Source organism: Pan paniscus, chromosome 13, assembly GCF_029289425.2.
Source record: "Pan paniscus chromosome 13, NHGRI_mPanPan1-v2.0_pri, whole genome shotgun sequence".
NCBI lineage: Eukaryota > Metazoa > Chordata > Mammalia > Primates > Hominidae > Pan > Pan paniscus.
The window spans coordinates 67184651-67206304 of NC_073262.2; the positions used below are offsets into that span (position 1 = coordinate 67184651).

The 21654-nt window shown below is 36.6% G+C and overlaps 1 protein-coding gene across 2 annotated transcripts in view; it reads right to left on the minus strand.

Moving 5' to 3' along the window:
• GRB14 (growth factor receptor bound protein 14) overlaps positions 1–21654 on the minus strand; it is a 128610-nt gene that overhangs the window by 25994 nt on the left and 80962 nt on the right. For both annotated transcript variants that reach the window (XM_034954400.4, XM_034954399.4), the window contains 3 exons: positions 8669–8790; positions 6666–6740; positions 3639–3776 (listed from right to left, as the gene is read on the minus strand). In XM_034954400.4, coding sequence (XP_034810291.1) covers positions 3639–3776; positions 6666–6740; positions 8669–8790 — 335 coding nt within the window. The remainder of the gene's footprint in view (positions 1–3638; positions 3777–6665; positions 6741–8668; positions 8791–21654) is intronic.

Consider the following 21654-nt stretch of genomic DNA (forward strand, 5'->3'; position numbering starts at 1 on the left):
CCTATCAAAACATCTGGGATACAGCAAAGGTAGTGCTAAGAGGAAAGTTCATAGCCTTAAATGCCTACATCAAAAAGTCTAAAAGAGCACAAATAGGAAACCTAAGGTCATACCTCAAGGAACTAGAGAAACAAGAATAAACCAAACCCAAACACAGCAGAAGAAAAGAAATAACAAAGATCAGAGAAGAACTAAACAAAATTGAAACAAATAAAACAATACAAAAGATAAATGAAACAAAAGCTGGTTCTTTGTAAAGATAAATAAAATTGATAGACCATTAGCCAAGATTAACCAAGAAAAGAAGAGAGAAGACCCAAATAAGGTCAATTAGAAATGAAACAGGAGATATTACAACCAATACCAGAGAAATACAAAAGATCATTCAAGGCTACTATGAACACCTTTATGCATATAAACTAGAAAACCTAGAGAACATGGATAAATTTCTGGAAAGATAACCCTCCTAGATTAAACAAGGAAGACATAAAAACGCTGAGCAGACCAATAACAAGCAGTGAGATTAAAATGGTAATAAAAGAAATGATCAACAAAAAAAAAGGTCCAGGACCAGATGGATTCACAGCTGAATTCTATCAGACATTCAAAGAAGAATTGGTACCAATCCCATTGACACTATTCCACAAGACAGAAAAAGAGTGAATCACCCCTATATCATTCTATGAAGCCAGTATCATCCCAATACCAAAACCAGGAAAGGACATAACAAAAGAAGAAAACTACAGACCAATATCCCTGATGAACATAGATGCAAAAATCCTTAACAAAATACTAGCCAACTGAATCCAACAGCATATTGAAAAGATAATCCACCATGACCAAGTGGGTTATATATCAGAGATGGAGGGATAATTTAACATATGCAAGTCAATAAATGTGATACAACACATAAACAGAATTTAGAACAAAAATCACATGTTCATCTCAAAAGCATTAGACAAAATCCAGCAACACTTTATGATTAAAAACTTCAGCAAAATTGGCATAGAAGGACATACCTTAAAGTAATCAAAGCCATCTATGGCAAACCCACAGCCAACATTATACTGAATGAGCAAAGGTTGAAAGCATTCCCCCTGAGAACTGGAACAAGAAATGGATGCTCACTCTCACCAGTTCTATTCAACATAGTACTGAAAGTCCTAGCCAGAGCAATCAGACAAGAAAAAGAAATACAGCGCATCTAAACTGGTAAAGAGGAAGTCAAACTGTCATCGTTTACAGATGATATGATCGTATACCTAGAAAACCCTAAAGATTCCCCCAAAAACTCCTAGAACTGATAAATGAATTAAGCAAAGTTTCAGCATACAAAATTAACATACAGAAATAAATAGCTCTTTATACACCAATAGTGACCAAGCTGAGAATCAAATCAAGATCTCAATCCCTTTTGCAAAAGCTGTAAAAAAAATAAAATAAAATACTTAGGAATATACCTAACCAAGAAGGTGAAAGAACTCTACAAGGAAAACTACAAAACATTGCTGAAAGAAAACATAGATGACACAAACAAATGGAAACACAGCCCATGCTCATGGATGGGCAGAATCAATATTTTGAAAATGACCATACTGCCAAAAGCAATCTAGAAATTCAATGCAATTCTCATCAAAATACCATCATCATTCTTCACAGAACTAGAAAAAAAAATCCTAAAATTTGTATGGAACCAAAAAAGAGTCTGCATAACCAAAGCAAGACTAAGCAGAAAGAACAAACCTGGAGGCATCACATTACCTGACTTCAAACTATACTACAAGGCCATAGTCACCCAAACAGTAAGGTACTGGTATAAAAATAGGCACATAGACGAATGGAACAGAATACAGAAATAAAGCCAGATACTAAACAGCCAACTGGTCTTTGACAAAGCAAACAAAAAAAAGTGGGAAAAAGGACACTCTAGTCAACAAATGGTGCTGGGATAATTGGCAAGTCACATGTAGAAGAATGAAAGTGGATCCTTATCTCTGACCTTATACAAAAATCAACTCAAGATGGATCAAAGGCTTAAATCTAAGACCTGAAGCCACAAAAGTTTCTAGAAGATAACATCAGAAAACCCCTTCTAGATATTGGCTTAGGGAAAGACTTCCCGACTAAGAACACAAAATCAAATGAAACAAAAATAAAGATAAATAGATAGGACTTAATTAAACTAAAAGCTTCTGCACAGCAAAAGAAACACTCATCAGAGTAAACAGACAACTCACAGAGCAGGAGAAAATATTTGCAATTTCTACATCTGACAAAGGACTAATATCCAGAATCTACAAGGAACTCAAACAAATCAGCAAGAAAAAAAACAAAGAATCCCATCAAAAAGTACGCTGAAGACATCAATAAAAAACTCTCAAAAGAAGATATACAAATGGCCAACAAACATATGAAAAAAATACTCAACATCACTAAAGATCAAGGGAATGCAAATCAAAATCACAATGTGATGCCACCTTACTCCTGCAAGAATGGCCATAATCAAAAAAATCAAATAACAGTAGATGTTGGTGTGGATGTGGTGAAAAGGGAATGCTTTTGTGCTGTTGGTGGGAATGTAAACTAGTACAACCACTTTGGAAAACAGTGTGGAGATTCCTTAAAGAACTAAAAGTAGAACTACATTTTGATCCAGCAATCCCACTACTGGGTATCTTCCCAGAGGAAGGCATTATATGAAAAAGATACTTGCACATGCAAGTTTATAGCAGCGCAATTCACAATTGCAAAAATATGGAACCAGCGCAAATCTCCATCAATCAACGAGTGGATAAAGAAATTGTGAGATAGACAGACAGATAGATAGACAGACAGACCATGGAACCATAAAAAGGAATGAAATAATGGCATTCCCAGCTGCCTGGATGGAACTGGAGATCATTATCCTACGCGAAGTAACTCAGGAATGTAAAACCAAAAATCGTATGTTCTCACCCATAAGTGGGAGCTAAGCTATGAGAATGCAAAGGAATAAGAATGATACAATGGACTTTGGGGACTCGGGGAAAAGGTGGGAGGGGGTGAAGGATAAAAGACTATACAATGAGTAGAGTGTATTCTGCCTGTTGATGGGTGCACCAAACTCTCAGAAATCACCACTAAAGAACTTACTCAGGTAATCAAACACTACCTGTTCCTTAAAAACCTATTGAAATAAATCCATCAATCAATAATAAAAGAGCAATAAATGACTCAGATGAGACATTTTATTAATGTTCTATTATTAACTGTTCTGTTGATGTTCATCAACAGAGATTCAGAAGTAGACAAGATCAGCAGTATGACCTGGGGTAAAAAGAAAAGGTATACACTACATCAGGCTTCAAACTCTGCAGCCAAGGATGAGGAGAAAGGAGTGAATTTAGAGTGAGGACAAAGGAGTAACATATGTTGTACTGAAATAAGAGTATCCAGACTCCATCAAAGATACTACTTTGAAACCAGTGTGAAGTAAAGCTGAGTAGTGTTTAAATAATCAAGGCAAACGTTTTAAATCAAGAAAATCAAAGACCAACCTTTGACATCAAGTAATAAAGTAATAAATACAACAAAGTAAACGTGTTTTAACTTACAGCTTAATATGTCAGTCATAACACATCATGGATACTTCAATTTACCTTTGATGTTCCTTTAGTAGAAAAATATAAACCAGATCTTCTTAGAAAAAAGTAAATTTTTTTCCAAGACTTCTTTCCCTGTTCTTTCGCATGTAAGAAACCATGAATTTCAGGATATGTGCTTGAACTCAGAAACATCTGAAACAAAATTTATATATTTTCAAACTATGATTAAATCAATGATATGGTAGCCTTATACTAATCATATTAAGATTCCAAATATAAACATGTAAAAATCACACAGGATCATAACATATAACATTATGGTAATTAACTATGTGTTTGTGTATACTGCATTGCTTTGATAGTCCTTGGTATATCTCTCTCTCCTCTGTCTCTCTCTCTTTCTATCTCCGTGTGTGTGTATACACACACACATACACACACAGAAAATAAATCAGTCTTTCAAAAACCTAAGATGTTTCAAATGAAAATGAGTTCACAAAGTATACATTCTAAGTGATAGTACATAGTTATCTAACTACCAAAATTATCAGCTAATTGTCCATTCAAAAAGTTGGACGTCATCTATTGCGTTAAGTCCTGATATACTTTTCATCGTTTTCCATGGTTTTCCCTGAGATTACAGGTTTACCTATTAACTTCATTATGGTATAAGTAAGACCACAATCCTGACTTCAATTGTGAAGCAGGAAGTTGAGCCAAGTTCACCTCCTTGAGGCGGGTAAAGCAAACAAAACTATCTCTTCTTTGTCATCTGTGGTTCTCAGTTGTGGGTGGATGTGGCAGGTCATGTTTTCCAAAGAGGACAGCAACAATGTCTTCCATCCCACATGCTCTTCTGTAATGTCATCTTGCCACTGAATCACAAAAAGGTGGAGTCTTTCTCCACTCCCTTGAATGCGAGCAAGCCTGTCATTGCTTTGACCCATACAATATGTGGAAGTGACCCTTTGCCAGTTCTAGGTGTGGTCCTTAACTAGCCTGGTGATTTTCGTGACTTGGCCCTTGGAATCCAGCTGTCACATAAGAAATGTGACTACTCTGAGACCATCACAGGTAAAAAGTCCAATGCAACTGGAAAAGCCCTGCAGGATGAGACACCATGAGACAGACAGAGAGAGACAGTAAGTGGGGGGAAACAGGGGAGAGAGACAGAGACACCAAGGAGTATCAAACGACATGCAGTCAAAAAACTCTCTTAGAAGGGGACCTTCAATCCCCAGCACTGAGTCAACGTGCCTCAGAGATGACCCACCCAGCTAAACTCTTCCCAGATGCCTGTCCCACAAATTGTTGGCAAAATGTAAATGGATACTTAAAACCACAAAGGCTTGGAATAGTTTGTTACATGGTAATAATTAATTGAGACAGTGGGCATGTGTTGGTCAAGAAAATGAGAATGAAAAGGAATAGCTCAACTGAGCGGTTGTGCTCAGCATCCTTAATAAGACAGTGGAAATGCATTAGTGTCTCATTTAAAAAAAAAGAAAATAGAAATCCCTCTGAATAAACAAATGGAAAAAATTTGAAATAAGGGAATTTATTAACTAAAATAGTGTAACACATTTTAAAAGGCTACTAAAGGAAATGCTGACAGTAGATATTTATGTTTTTTAAAGTAAATTACTAAAAGAAATTTAATTTAATGAGCCACAGATATTAATTAATTGACATGCAAAACAGGCAAGTAGGTTTTTTAGTTTGAGTGCTTTCCAAGTTATTAAACCAAACCAATTAAATTTTAAAAAGAGAGTCATAGAGGTCACACTAGAAAAAGAAGAAACCTTTTAAAAAGTGGAAACATTGCCTCAGTGGAGAGAAGAGGTCAGGGGCACATGCAGGACTATCTGATTCCAAAGCCTGTGATTTTTCTTGTTTTTATAATTTAACATTAAAGCAACATAACTGTGCTACAGGAAGACTTGCAAAAGGAGGTGGAATAAAAACTCCATCCCACCACTGTGTTGTAATACAGTGGTGAAGCATTCAGAGGGCTGAGATCTGAAAGTCCTGGGGCACAGCTGCTGCTGCCATTTACCTAACATTTTGACGGGGTGTCTCTGTAAAAACCCAGGAGCACAGAAGCAGCTTTTAGAAAAATCTCTGGGGACTAATCATGTTTCAAAAATATTCTGAAGCACAAAAATGAAATATAACCTATTAAAAAGCCCACAGAAAAATCCATGATAGCTCTGCCAACCTAATATTTTTAAGGTCAAACAATACTGGAAATATTAAAAGTTGTCTTCATTAAAGATCAGGGGATACTGAGTGGGTTTGGGGATGCATGGGGCTGAGCTCAAACGGCAACCATTATAAAGACATTGCTCAACATTAACCTGTAAAAAACAACTGTAGAACTTCTGATGTAAAATCTACAAATCTATCGAAAATTAAAGAAAATAACTGAAATTATTCATTTATTGTAATGACAATGTCTTTGAAAATAACCATTTCAAGCCACTGCCAGTTTGGAAGAAATGAGTCCAATAGACACAAAAATAAGGAGATTTTTAATTAGATAACTAGTATTCTTAATTCAGCTAAGAATATTTCACAATTCTATGCAAGGATTTCCATAACAGCTATTACAAACGCTAGTGAATACATTTGCATCCTGTATCTTTTATCTCCTTTCATTTATTTGCTAAACATTTTATTACAAATAGGATTGAGGGTGTTTATTATGAAAGCTGATACTGAGTATCTATTGGTAAGATATCTGTATTTTACAAAGAATTTTGATTTTTCTAAAGACTAACATAATATTTACACACATCACAGAACAAAATTGCAAGTTTCCTTTTAAGACACACATTTTTAAATATGTAAAATCCTTTGACAATTGGCTAAAACTGGGAAGAAGAATATTGTTAAAGAGCTTTATTGATTTAGGACATTCTTTACCTGGGTGCATTTTTTTTTTTAGTTTTACCTCCAGCAAAAAATATTAATAATAATTCAAAGCATAACTTTTCAAAATCTGGGCATGTATAAAAGAGGACTTAAAAGTTTTCCTTCATTATGCTATTATTTATATATGTTAATAAAAATATATTTTACCTGCAAAATCTGTGTGGGGGATATTTCACCATTGGTTTCAGTTGCAAAAGATACCATATGCTCTGGAAAAAAATACTGTCAAAAAGACACAGTTAAATTATCACAAAATTCATGCTAGAAAAGATTCAATTATGACCAATATAGTAATCAAAAGCAAAAGTTCTTTAAACTGGTGTGACTAAAATTCACCGAAAAGTGCTTTTGAAAATGCCCGTCCTTAGACTCTATTCATAGGTACCTTAATGAGAATGTCTGGAGTTGGGCACAAAGATTAGCAAATGCCCCCAGATAATGCTGATGTGGATGGATTCAAGTATCTGGAGTTATAAAACACTGCCCTGAAGTTGACAATGTGCTTGCTCCCACATCTTATTCCTGAGTCCCGCAACCAGCCTATCAGGTCAAAAGGACTATCCATGCCATTTTACAAGGAAAAGGCTCATAGAAGTACAGAGTTTAGGGTATGCCCAAGGTCATAGCCCACAGCACAGTGGAGGTCAGGACTTAAACTGGGCTGGGAGCTAAAAGTCCAGTTCTTTCTACCTACCATTTTTCCAAACGTTTTAATCATAAAATTCACCCAGGGCAGTTGTTTAAAATAGGAATTCCCAGGCCTCATTCCTGGAGTTTCTGATTCAGTAGATCCAGGCAAGTCCTGGATTCTGTGTTTTTAATAAGCACTCTCCCCTCAGTAAATTTTATGATTAGACAAGTTTGGGAAAATATATTCTACTATATTTCCTCTAGGACAGGGTTTTTCAACAGTAGCTCTACTAACATTTTGGTGTAACAATTCTGTGTTGAGGGGGGGCACTCCTGCATATTATAGATGTTTACAGTATTCCTATCCTCTGCTCACTAGCAGCCCTCCTCCCCACTGCCAGTTGTGACAACCAAAAATGTGTCCAGACATTGTCCAATCACCCCCCAGTTAAGAACCACTGCAATAGGTCTACAAATGTCCAGCCTTGTTTAAATAAAAAATAAATAAAAAACAAGCATTGAACAATATTTCTTTAAATATATCTTTTTAAATTCTTGTCTTTAATAAACACTCACAACAAAAAAAGCACTTTCTCTTCACAGTTGAATTTATTTAATTTTTATTATGACTAATTTTCTTTGCCAAAGATCATCCCATTATGTTTCTATTAATAGGTTAAGATAAAAGAGAACGTGAGAGGTCTTTCAGGGTTTGAAAATATTCTATTATGGTGTGTATCATATATTTTTCATAAAGAATCATTTCAATCCAATTATCATCCAAAACTTAGTGTAAAAATATGCTTCAGCTGCAGAGACAAAAACAATTTAAAATAATGAGCCCAGAGGCTATTCTGACTTTTCTAGATCCCTAGTCTTCATTAGAATGTGACATACATTTATTTTCTTTTAAAGAGAACTACAATGAAAGTAGTATTTACTAGATAATGCACTGGTCTTTATCTCATTTCTACTTAGTTCAAAAATTACTGCACCGAAAACAAAATAATTTGGAATGCAAGATTCATGTCAATCTTAATTTCTGGCTAAGTTATAATACTCTCAACAATCATTAGTCTGCTTTTACTTTAGAAAGCTATTTAAATTTCCTAAATTATGTAGAAAGTGTTAAGATATAATATTTTGCTTAACACTTGTTCTTAATCTGGGTGAGAACCTATAAAAATTCATTTCCTACATCAAATGTATAATTGTTTCCTTTTCACAAAAGGCAAAACTAGGTTTCCTAATACTTTTAAATTAAATAAACCAAATTCATCTCAATTCAGATTTTATCAATACGGCTTTAAAAAGTTTTACACCTGTGTATCTGAACTTCTGTGTATAATGTTCACTAATCATTGTTAGCATAAGAAATATGGGTATAATTTCAAAGGACCAGAGTCTTCATCTACAATTTACCAAATAGGACTGTATTTTATTTACAGTGACTATCTTCTTCACGTAAAATTTAACGGGTTCATTTATTTTCCGTAACTATTAGGAGGGATTTCACTTACCATTGGGTTTTTAAAGAACTCATATTTGGCATAATTTTTTCTAAAGTATAGTTTGTTTTCTTCTTCTATCCCCCAGTTGGATAGCACTTCAATCACCAGTTCGTGGTCTTCTATTGTTCTTTCTGTAAAGAATGTTTCAATGAGTATGTTGACAGACAGACAAATATATATATATACACATACACACACACACACAGACACATACAAACATATAAAATGTATTACGCATCTTTGTTAAACATAGCAGATTTCAACTTAATTATGAAATAGCCAGACTGATAAAATTTGTCATCATTTTTCAATTACTAATGTTCATTTTTATATCAAAGCAGACTGTTGTCTGAAAAGAATGTATAAAATATCATAATGTACTTTTTGTTATCTCAATTTCCTTTTATTACTGTGTAAATAATATAAGTTTGATAACACATCTGCGTTAAGTATATGGGAGCTATTTTTTTCTCTGACTCATCATGGTGCCAAAACTAAAATATTTATTTCAAGGTTGGACAATTCACCTCATTAACAGATGAAGAATTTTGACAGGTTCATGTGCATTTAAGACTGTCCAGACTAATCTGGATAGCTGAGAAGAATTAAAATAAATGCTTTAAAGGAAAATTTTAATACAAGAAGATACAGGTTTTTTTTTAAGAAGCCCAATTCCTTGGGGCACTTTATACTTTCAAAGCTAATACTAAGGAAAATATATTTTGTATTAACAATGAAGATAATTAAGTGGATGGGAAGGCACTTGGCAGAAAAGGCACTTAAATGAAGTAAGCAAAGGCAGTTTTAAAGAGGTGACTATAACATGCGAAATTCCTATTTTTATAAGAAACTGTGAGGATGTTGACAGTAGTATTATTCATAATAGCCCCAAACTTGAAACTACCCAAATGCCCACTGACATGAGAATGAACAAGTAAATTGTGTAAAAGCACACAGTGAAAATATACTACAACAACCCACAACAGTATGGATAAATATTGCATTTCATGAACACAATATTTAATTAAAGAATCCAGACACAGATAGTATATACTGCATGATTCTACTTACATAAGTTTCAAAATAGCAAAATTAATCTACAGTGCTAGAAAGGGTTTTGGAGACATTAAGTAAGTGGGGACATGAACGGAATCACTGGGGTGAATACAATACTGTTTCTTGATCTTGGGGTTGGTTATTCCAGTATATGTAATATCTGAGAGTCCATTGAGTTGTGCACACTTGGTTTGTACACTTTTCTTAATGTATGCCATACTTCAATAAAAGGTGGAGAAAAGAAAAGAAACTGGAAATTACCAATGCAAAATAGGAAATGGAGAACAACCAAATAAGGAATATGGAAACTCTCTGCTGTTTTACTGTTTCTAGGATGTTTTTAAAAAGCATTTATGTCTCAGAAATTCAACATTCAGTAGTGATTTGTGACCTACAACACCCAAACTCTTGAAAGTAATATCATTCTTAAATAGACATTTATTCATCCAAAAAAGAAGTTCAGGTAAGAGTGTTCAATGAATATGGATGAGTTTGAGCTAAGTATATATCAACACTTGGGGTTCTATTCCTAACTCTGATTGCTCCTTTTCTATCCCATCGACTGGCTCCACTAGCTCCTTCTCCTCCTACAATCTTGGTTCAACTCTTTTCTTTCTCCCCCTATAAATTAATCCATTCTCACCTCTTCAACCATCTCATTTGTCAGGTATTCTGAAGTGAAATCTCTGGCTATAATTGTTCTCATCCATGCTCCTGTCCTAACTACTATACCCTGCACCACCTCAAATACAGTATGTCTAAAACCAAAGTCAAAATATTACACATAAAATTACCATAGGATCAGCAATTTCACTTCTGGCTGTTTACTCAAAAGAAGTGAAAGCAGGGACTCAAACAGAAATTTGTATACCAATGTTCATAGCAACATCATTCACAATAGCCAAAAGGTGGAAACCTAATGTCCATGTCCATGAACAATGAATAGATAACAAATGTGGTATATGCAGTACCTACAATGGAATATTCAGCTTTAAAAAGGAATGTAATTCTGACACATGCTACAACATAGATGAACCTTGAAGCTATTTTGCTAAGTGAAATAAGACAAATACAAAAGAACAAATGCTGTATGATTCCACTTATACAAGGTACCTAGAATAGTCAAATTCATAGAGATAGAACGTAGAATGGTGGCTGCCAGGGGTAGGAGGGAGTAGGGAATAAAGAGTTGTTGTTTAATTGATGCAGAGTTTCAGTATGAGAAAATTAAAATATTTTAGAGATTGATGGCCAGTCGTGATGGTTGCACAACAATGTGAATTCATATAATGCCACTGAACTGTACTTATACAAAATTTCAAATGGTACCAAAAAACTTTTTAAACTTAAAAACGAAACAAAGTCATCTACATTTTTCCCTTTCAAATGACTTTTTCTTCCTAAATTATCCTATCTCCATTACTGTCATTTTTACCACATTCCCTCAAAAAAAAGTAGAACTACAACTCACCTTTGCAACTTTCTCTACGTCTACTCCAATATCTTCTACTCCTGAAATTCTCAGATAGCAGGGATTCTTTCTCTGAGTGTCTCTCACACAACAAACAACCCCCACACGAGGTCCCACTGTCACCATTTCAATTTAAACCTTTGCCTTTTGTTGTTCAGCCTAACTAATCTTCAAGCCTCTACTTTCTCATTCTTCTAATCCAACGTGGACACCAATAGCATAGCAAACCTCCTAAAACATGTGTATGAATGTGAACCCTGCCCAAAAAGCTTGTCTGCTTCTGCTTGTTATAGATAAATGCATATAGTCTGGCAGTTAGTTATAACTTAGTCATTTGTTCATCCATTCAACAAATATTTGTTGAAGGTTCACAGTATGTCAAAAACTCATCTTAGGGCTAAAAATTTTGTAGTGGAGAAGACAGTAACAAAATAACTGCCCTCACGAAGCTTTCATTCTAATGGGAATACATGGGTAATGAATAAAATGTGAATCATAAAAAGTAGTGGTCTTAATCCATTTTTTGTTGCTATCAAGAAATACCTGAGGTTGGGTAATTTATATAGAAAAGGGGTTTATTTGGCTCATGGCTATACAGGAAGCATGGTAGCAGCACCTGCTTCTGGTGAGGCCTCAGGAAGCTTACAATCATGCAGGAAGGTAAAGGGGGAGCAGGCATGTCACACGGCAAGAGACAGCAATAGACATGCCAGGCTCTTTTGAACAACCAGCTTTTGTGTGAACGAATAGAGTGAGAATTCACTCATTACCACAAGGATGGCACCAAGTCATTCACAAGAGACCTGCCCTCATGACCCAAACACCTCCCACTAGGCCCACCTCCAACACTGGGGATCACATTTCAACATGAAATTTGGAGGGGCATATATTTAAACCATAATAGTGGTGATAAACCTTACAGGGAAAAATAGAGCAGCGAAGAGAGAGAAAGTGCTGAGGACAGGGGATAGGAATCCATTTCCATCAGCTTATCAAGAAGGCCTCATTGAGAAGGTAATGTTTAAACAGAGACCTAAAGGAGAAGAGGACAGGAGCCAAGCAGATAGAGAGGAGAAGCAAGAAAAAAAGCCCTTGAGGTGAGAGAAAGGCTGGTATGTTTGAAATACAGCCAGGAGGTTAGTGTGGCTAATGCTGAACAAGGAAAAGGGGTTATCCCAGGAGAAGAAGTTAAGGAAATAATGGGGATGAGATAGTGGGTTGTAGAAAGCCCTGCAGTCTATAGTAAGGGCTAGGCTTTTCCTCTGTGTTAGATGGGAAGTCATTTTGAACACAGGAATAACATAAACTAACAAGTTTCAATAGGATCACACTGTGGAGCAGAAAACTGATTTTAAAAGGCTGAAAGCACAAAGACCATTTGGTAGGCCATTGGAACTAACCCCAGGAGAGATGATGCAGCTTACATTAGCATGGTAGCAGTTGATGTGGTTAAAAAAAATACACAGAATCTTGATCTATTTTGAAGGTAGGGACAACAGAATTCGCTGACAAATTGGATATGGAGTGAAAAAGAAAGTACTTGAGGAAGACATCGAGGTTCTCAGCCTTAGCACTTGGAAGGATGTGTTACCAGTAATAAGCTAGAAAAACTGCAAGACAAACTGGACGGACATCCAGTGATCACTGAGCTACCAAGGGGGAAGTTGCATCCTTAAAAATCTGTCCTTACTTCTGTTTACTTTTCACACAAACTCAGCTGGTATTTTCAAGATTATGAAACACAGGTACACATTATTAAATGCACTATGTGCTAAGCACGGTATCTGTATTCTTTGCAACTGCAGTGGGAGACAATTTCAAGATATCAGTAAAGATGCTTGTTTGTTTGTTTGCTTTGCCAACCTGTGTTTCCTTGGACCCATTACCTTCCTCTACCTCTAAGAAAATAGTATGAATTCTGCCCTCATACTACACTATAAAGAAAGGAAAAAATAGCAAAGAGGCATTTTGTTGTTTTTTTGAGTGTCACAGTAGACTTTATCAATTTTTGACAAATATAATTATTTAGGAAGAAGCATGCCTAGTCAATCCTCCATTGTCACTTGTGGGGACTCACCCTCTGCCCTCTGAGAAAGGAGGCAGAGTTAAAGGGTTATTGAAGGAAACTGGTGGAGTGGATGGAGACTGTGAGGGAGCTAGATGGTAACTGGATGGTGTAGGTCCCAAGCGACCCCATATCCTGCCTCCTTCCTGAACAGAACCCTCTATGAGTTGTAAGACTCCGGATAGGTTTAACAGTGGTATGTGGCTCAAATCAGAGCATAGACTTAGGAAAGTTATACCCTGCCCTTAAATAGAAGCCCTTCACCAAGCATGACAGAGAAGCAATAGCTAAGTACAATGTCAAGTCCACAGCATCCCAGTACGGGGCAAGAGTATTGTAGTGCCACATTCCTGAGAAGAAATGTGGAAGGACTAAAGGAAGACCATGAACCTAAGGGTCATCATGATATAAGCAATAAGCTTAAAAAGCAGGAGTTTCTACAACATGAAGACAACAGCTGGATAAAAGTTAGACAGATATCCCTCTGGGGATTTACATGTCCCAACAGAGTGCTGGAGGAGTGAAGGTAGGTCTAAACCTTCAACTGAACACATTTCAAACGTGTATGGAACTCATTGATAAAAACCGCATTGATTATTTTCCACAACAAGACTAAGAACAATCCAGAGAACAAACGAATAATAGAAGAATAACCTGTCTGTTCTTAAGCCAGGTTACTCAGTATCAGAAACTAATTCAAAATACAGTAATAAAGGAAGTTACATTTCTGCATGTCTGAGTCTCACAGCTGTTTCATTATTGTATTTAATTCTTATAATACCTGTAGTAAGCTAAATAATGGCCCTAAAGATATCAGGTCCTAATCTCTAGAACCTGTAAATGTTGCCTTATATGGTAAAGCCTTTGCAGATGTCATTAAATTAAGGATGTTGAAATGGGGGGAATATCCTGGATTAAGGTAGGACCTAAATCCAATCACATATATCCTTTTAAGAGAGAGGCAGGTGATTTAACACAGACGGAAGAGGAAAAGCAATGTGATCAGGGAAGCAGAGGTTCAAGTGAAATCATCACAAGCCAAGGAATGCTAGTAGCCAAGAGAAGCTGTTAACGGGCAAGGGATGGAATCTCCCTAAGGTTCTTGGAAAGAATGTGACTCTCCAGAACTGTGAAAGAATACATTTCTATTTTTTAAGCCACCAAATTTGTAATTTGTTACATAAGCCTTAGGAAATCAATATAATAATGTAATAAGCAAGTTATAGTTCCATTTTACAGATAGAAACAGAGGTTCAGAATAGCCATGTATATGGACCCACCCTCTGCCCTCTGGGAAACGAGGCAGAGTTAAAGAGTTATTGAAGGAAACTGGTGGAGTGGAGACTGTGAGGGAGCTGGCTGGTAATTGGATGGTGTAGGTCCCAAGTGCCCCCTCTTGTAGGTCCCAAGTGCCCAGGTTGAATGACAACCACATGTCTGAGCCCAAGTTGATGTTCTTTTCCCTGCACACATTGCTTCAACTTCATGGAAGTTCTCACCCAAGGGACATTCCCTAGCACCTCTGCTGGATCTATTTACATCCTGCACTTTCTGTCTATATCAACTAAAATTGCTTTTTCATGCTCCTGCCGTTCTCTACCTTAGTTGTTTCCAATTCTTTTTTTTTTTTTTTTTTTTTTTTGAGATGGAGTCTTGCTCTGTCGCCCATGGTGGAGTGCAGTGGCGCAATCTCGGCTCACTACAAGCTCCGCCTCCCGGGTTCACGCCATTCTCCTGCCTCAGCCTCCCGAGTAGCTGGGACTACAGGCACCCGCCACTGCGCCCGGCTAATTTTTCCTATTTTTAGTAGAGACGGGGTTTCACCATGGTCTTGATCTCTTGACCTCGTGATCCGCCCGCCTCGGCCTCCCAAAGTGCTGGGATTACAGGCGTGAACCACCGCGCCCGGCCCCAATTCTTTTATTTTGAAAGGTATTCAATAAATATTTGCTAATTAACTGAAAGTAAATCACATTTTAAGTGTAAGGGACAAAACAGTAATGGGCAAGATTTCAAATTATGTCAATCTTCAAAGTACAAATCATTTGAATTTGGACTGCATCAAAAAAGAAAATAAAACAAAAAAGGTTGAAAAATCAAACTACATTTGAACAGCTATGACAAATGTGTAACTAAAGAACTAAGCAGGTTCGGTGGCTCATGCCCATAATCCCAGCTACTCAGGAGTCTGAATATAAAAAAGAACTAGCGTAATGTGTATGGTTACCAAGAAGTGGAATCTAGTCAGGGGTTTTGTTGACTACATGCAAATAAAAACCAGAATACCAATCTTGAAAAAATAAAATAAAGGATAAAAGATTTGCAGAAAATGTCACAGAACTATAAAACTGAGTATTTACATACTGCAATTACTAGCACTAGGAAAATAATCTGGTAATCTTAAGAAAAATACATCTTTTAAAAAGCCATCAAGAAATAGAGTATGTGAGAAAGCCAAAGACATACATTCCATTCCTTCGAAAAAAGATTTCTAGTACTATTCTATCAAAAATTCAGATAACATATTAAGGAAGCTAATAAAAGTCAAGTGGATTGAATGCAGCTATAGTTTTTTACCTTATATACTAGCCTGGTAATGAAGATATAATTTTCTTATTGTAGAAACTGATTTTTAGAAATTATATTACATATTCTTTTTAAATTTATATATCACCATCCCAATTTGCATGAATTGTACCTTCCCCCAACCAATCTCATTATGTTAAAGGATTAATGTTACAATAACCCAAATAACCCTGGGAGGCATAATTGAATATCAGTTAATCACATCTCACATAAAATTAGCATTTCTTTTTTCAATGCAGATATCTGACTAAATACAGGCCCTAGTAGACAGAAAATTCAACAGGAATATACAAGATGACTAGATGGATTACTTTGAGAAGAAAATAAAAACGCTGCAAAAGGAGGTGAAATGTTGCTGAAGACCAACTTTCTCTTGCCTTGGTCTAGCCAAAAAACACCATCACCAAGACCTAAGAAAAGGGAAAACAAAACAAAACACTAAACCAAAAGGCCTTTAATAAACTTTCTTGGACCTTTCTCCTACCAAGCAAATTTTAACCAAGTAAGTAATCCTACTAAGTTATTTATCATTTATTTCAAATATCAAAAAGGAACAATATGAATTCTACAACTAGGGGCTCTTTGCTGCTATGTTCAAAACCCAGAATGAACTCAGGTACTTTTTGAATTACCATTTGAGAAGTGACCACAGGTAGGAATCACATGAATTCAAAATTATTATTTTAGACTTCATTTTTAAAACTTTATAAAATCCATCTAAAATACTATAATAAAACATGTTATTAAAACTTCACAGATACAAGTATATTTAAAATAAAACTTTCTGACGTTATTTTTCGGGCATTGGAAAGTAAATTACAATTGTCAACTACCACTCATATGTAGGTAGAAAAATAGGAGGGAAGCCCTCTTAAATTACTTCAACATAGCAATCAAGAAGATGGAAAAAGAAAAGCTTCAAAAGCATTTTAAAGGCTTTTTCAAAGCAAAAACAAAAATTTCCTATTGCCTTAAGTTGTATTTTTTGTTTCTAATAGGTCAGTGAGGTCTTATGGTAATAAAAAGAAATATTACCAAATAATGATAACTACATGTAATTCTGTTTTCGAATTTTCAGAAACTCTTTCTTTAAAAAAAGAAAAAGAAAAGAAAAAAGAAGAAGAAAGCAAGAAGTTTCTTCTGAAACTGTTGATTTAACATCAAAGTCTTTTTAAAAACCTCAATCCTCCAAGAATGGAGAGTGCTCACCTGTGACCTTCTGCCTGGATTTCTTTGCTGAATCTACTGCCAAGTACAGCGTGGAGCTCAAATAGAAACCTGAGTCCCTACTCTTCTCTCACTTGATAAGAGAAGAAACAAAAGTGGCTTTTACCTCTAATTCACTCAGAAAACAATTTTTTGAATACCTATTTTACAGGAAACTCCAGGAGACAAATGGTCCTTGTACTTCTCTATGCTGGGTAGAAACTACATACATTTTGTCAATCTTATTTTCAGATAAAAATGAACAGCCTCTGGCCAAGCAAAACAAAAACTGGAGAAGCAAAGAATAAAACACAGCTCAATTTCTAAAAGGTTCCTTAACCTAAGAATACTACTTAATACCAGCAGGATCCCCCAGAAAATTGCCATCAGACACATTCAACTCCCCAAGTGCAATAATAGGAAAATTGTGACACTTCGGCTTGATGGCTATAAAGCCCTGCAGTTCATTCTTCTGCGAGGGGAAATAGTCTCCAATTAACTCCGACCCAACCATTGCAACTTATATTCAGAGGCAGCCTTATTTTTCCACAAAAAATGCCTGCATATATATGATCTCGAGTTGACTGGGTAAATATCTGAAGAGCTTACAGACAGCTTCCATTAATTCGAAGGTTCTCACAGCATTCTTTGAGGACTCAAGAGTAAATTCTATCTGAGCACGGCATGTGATTTCTTTGGCTTCTTTTCCAAGCCTATTCCTTCTATGTACTTTGTAATCCATCCTTTTAATTTTTGATATAAATGCCTTACAGTTTAGTATGACTTAGTTCCAAACACATTTATTTGTCTTAGACCCTGGGTTACAAAGATGCATGTGTACAGAGAGTCCCAGCTCCATGGAATTACTGTCTAATTTTAATAATTTGATCACTGTTAAGATAGTTGTAGAAAATGTTACAGCAGCAAAGAAGATGTGTATTTTGTCCAACTTGGGGCTTCAGAAAGATGTCTGAGCTAAGGCTTTAAAAATCTCTTTAAAAGTTTTAAAAATTGTGTTTATTTCTTTTTTCTGATTATTAAAATAATACATTCCATTAAAGGAAATTTTACAAATACAGATAACTTACAATCACAATACATCTTTAAACCTGTCAATCAGGAATAAGCACCTAACCTTTCAGTATATTCCTTTCTTGTTGTTTTCTCTTGCTCTATATGAGTGTATGTGTATATACTTTTTATAATATTAGAAAACATCATATGTTTATCCACTGATTTTATTCAATCATCACCACAACCTTACATTTACCCACATTAGTCTTCAAAGGAAAAATAAAAGCATGATCAAAAGCTGCATAACATTACAACCTATGGATGTACTGTAATTTATAACATTCTCCTTTTATACTGAGGTTTTACTTGTCTAGTTAATTGATATTGTAAACAATCTACTTTGAACAACCTTATATCTAAATCTTGTCCACACTGCTTGTTTCTCACACCCACCTATATAGTATGTCCTGTGGAAGCATCACCTCCCAGGACACAATTCATCACTAACACTCGTAGTGCCTCCTGCAGCTCTCTGCTGTTTTCAGGATTTGCAATTTCCCAAGGGGTGTATGAGTACGGACGGTGGCAGCAAGCATCCTGATCATCTCAAGGAACAGCCCTGGAGCAGCAGCAGCAGTTTGCGCCAAGCAGTCAGGCAAGTGTAAGAGGCAGGTGTGTCTCCCGGCCTGCTGTCAGATAGATGGAAAGGGTGACTCTACTTCACAAGGCTGAGCATGGGATGCCTCCAACTGCTTTTCTCTCTCCACTCTCCCTGGACAGTGGCACTACGTTACCTATCAGTCAGCTTGGACAGCTCAGAGTTTTCATCTTTATTGCCATAAGTATTTTTAAGAAAAGGCTGGGGTTTTACTTTCCTGCCATTTTTAACTAAAATAACTAAGCCCTGGAAGATACATAGCAGTTAGCCAAGTAAAGATGGACAGGAAGGGGTTTCCTGTGACTCTTAACATCACAAAGAAGAAAACTGAGTACAAACTGTAGTATATGCAGGCATCTGCAGGCAGTTCTCTAATGTATAAACTAAAAGGAGGGAGGGGTGAGACATTAAGACTGCAGCTATGAAGGGCAGACAGGTCACAAGATGCTACAAGCCCCACAGAGGACCTTGGATCCAAATGCAAAAAGAATCAGGTCTGCATTCAGATGGATAATGTTGGTACTACCAGAGGCAGGAGGACCAGTTGTGAGGCTAACATAATACCTGAAGGGAGAGATGCTAGGACCTGAATTCATGTAGCCGAGGCTATGAGAATATGTAGAAGAAAAAATCAGCTGAATCAGAAGCAGAGTTAGTTATGGGCACTTCCTATCTTTGCTAGTTACATATTGCCCATTTCTGGTCTGTGTGTGCCACCAGGACAGCATGTCTCCTGAAAGCCCAGAGGGTCAGGGCACATGGTTCTCTTTATGGAAGGAAGCACAGTGCCACATGTCCCAAAGGCTTCACAATGATTTCTGCTGTGATGAGGGTGGTCACAACTCTGATGGCTGGTATGTTATAAACTGCACAGGAAGTCCAACTACATGTCAGCTCCAGAAGAGGAAAAACACTTGTACTTCCTTTGTTAAAAAAGAAAAAAGAGTGAAGGAGCAGCTTCCAAGCAGGAGGCTGTGAACCATTCCCTCACTGTCACTGTGCATCGCTTCTGTCTTAAGGCGATCACGTGGGCATAGCTGCACACATTAAAATGGTTTCATTAAAAGCCTCCAGTCATTCATTTTGCTTATTAAAGCCACTCCACAATGATATTCACAATGGAAATCTCAGCTGTCCCTAGCAATGATACTAAAATACAATTAATTCCTCTTCCCGAGGAGTCTGTAGGTATGCGCTTGAGGTATTGTGTTAATTGCCACTGCTTCATACCATGGCTTCAATTAGGAATCAGAATGGGAGCAAGACAAACATGGATCCCATTAAGTTTCAGAGGACTTGAAGCTAAAGTTTTTCCCCCACCCTACTCTTACATTGATTATAGCAGCACAGAGGATTCCATCTGGGGAACTACAGTGACATCCAGTGGCTGTGAAGCAAACCACACCAGTTGCAAAACCTGGTTTACTACATCATGAAAGGAGAAATATTTGTTGATGTGCTGACATTTTAAATTCAATGTCTATCAAAGTGTGTGTACAAGTATAACCATATAATAATATGATCCAAAATCAGGCCATTCAGAGATTCATAACAAAATCAAGATATTTAGTTGTCTTCCATGACTGACTCTGCCTATTAAAATTCTCAGCAGCCATATGTTAATAATTACAGGTAGAGGATATGAAACATGGACATTGCATTCAAAGTTCCAAACATAGTATTATTATACAATTCATGTTTTGTACAAATTCAAAAACAGGTAACTTTTAGCATGATTCTCTCGCTCAGCCAAAATAAACATCTGGCTCTGCTATAAGGTGAACTGGGTTGGCTCATTTCAATCTCAGTAATTTCATTACCACCTGGGTTAGGAACGTTTATACGCAAGTTTTCTTGGTGGTTTGCAATTTAAATTATAGCATTCCTGAGAGAGATGTAGAGTGAGACAGGCAAACCGACCGGAGAATCTCAGGAACATTTGCTTGAAATATTGTGGTGGGAAGAAACCAACTTGCTTCAGTGGAAAATGCAGATTACAGAATCTAATGGAATCTAGATCTTTGTATTCCTGCATGTAAATGGATATTAAAATACATACTCTATGCACACTAGTAGTAGCTATCACACATATGCATTTATATTAAAAAATACTAATAACGGTCGGGCATGGTGGCTTATGCCTGTAATCCCAGCACTTTGGGAGGCCAAGGCAGATGGATCACTTGAGGTCAGGAGTTCAAGACCAGCCTAGCCAACATAGTGAAACCCCATCTCTACTAAAAATACAAAAATTAGCCAGGCGTGATGGTGCACACCTGAAATCCCAGCTACTCAGGAGTCTGAGGCGCAAGAATCACTTGCAGCTGGGAGGCGGAGGAGGCAGTGAGCCAGTATCACACACTGCACTCCACCCTGGGCGACAGACGGAGACTCCATCTCGGAAAAAAAAAATACTAATAAGATTGAAGTTTCCTTTGCCACAGAAAACTTAACTCTGAAATTAGACTTCAGGTTCAGGAACTTACCACATTTTGAATTTCAAGTATTCCCCCTTCTGCTTTTAGTAGCTTGTGATATGGTTTAGGCAGATGAGAAGCAACGATAGTAGCATATGTATTCACAACTCAGAATGTCTCTGAAACTGGCCTAAGCTTATCTTGGTCACTAAAAGTGAGCTAAAGTGCAGAAAACCCTCAACTCTCATCTATCCTATAAGTCAAAATATCCTTACCTATGAGGCCTCAGGATCTCACAAACACTAAATCTCATAAACAGATCACATGTGAAGATGGTACAATGGGGGCATGTACAGCTAGTAGAAATGACAGATAGGTGGGGATCATTCCAGGGAGCCACAGGTAGTCTGATGGAAAAGCAAAATAAAAGGTCAAATCTTGCATTCTGGCCTCCTTAGTAGTATACTTTTAAAACTAAATCACATCATATTCTTCTCTGACCCAAAGACCTCCCCTTGCTTT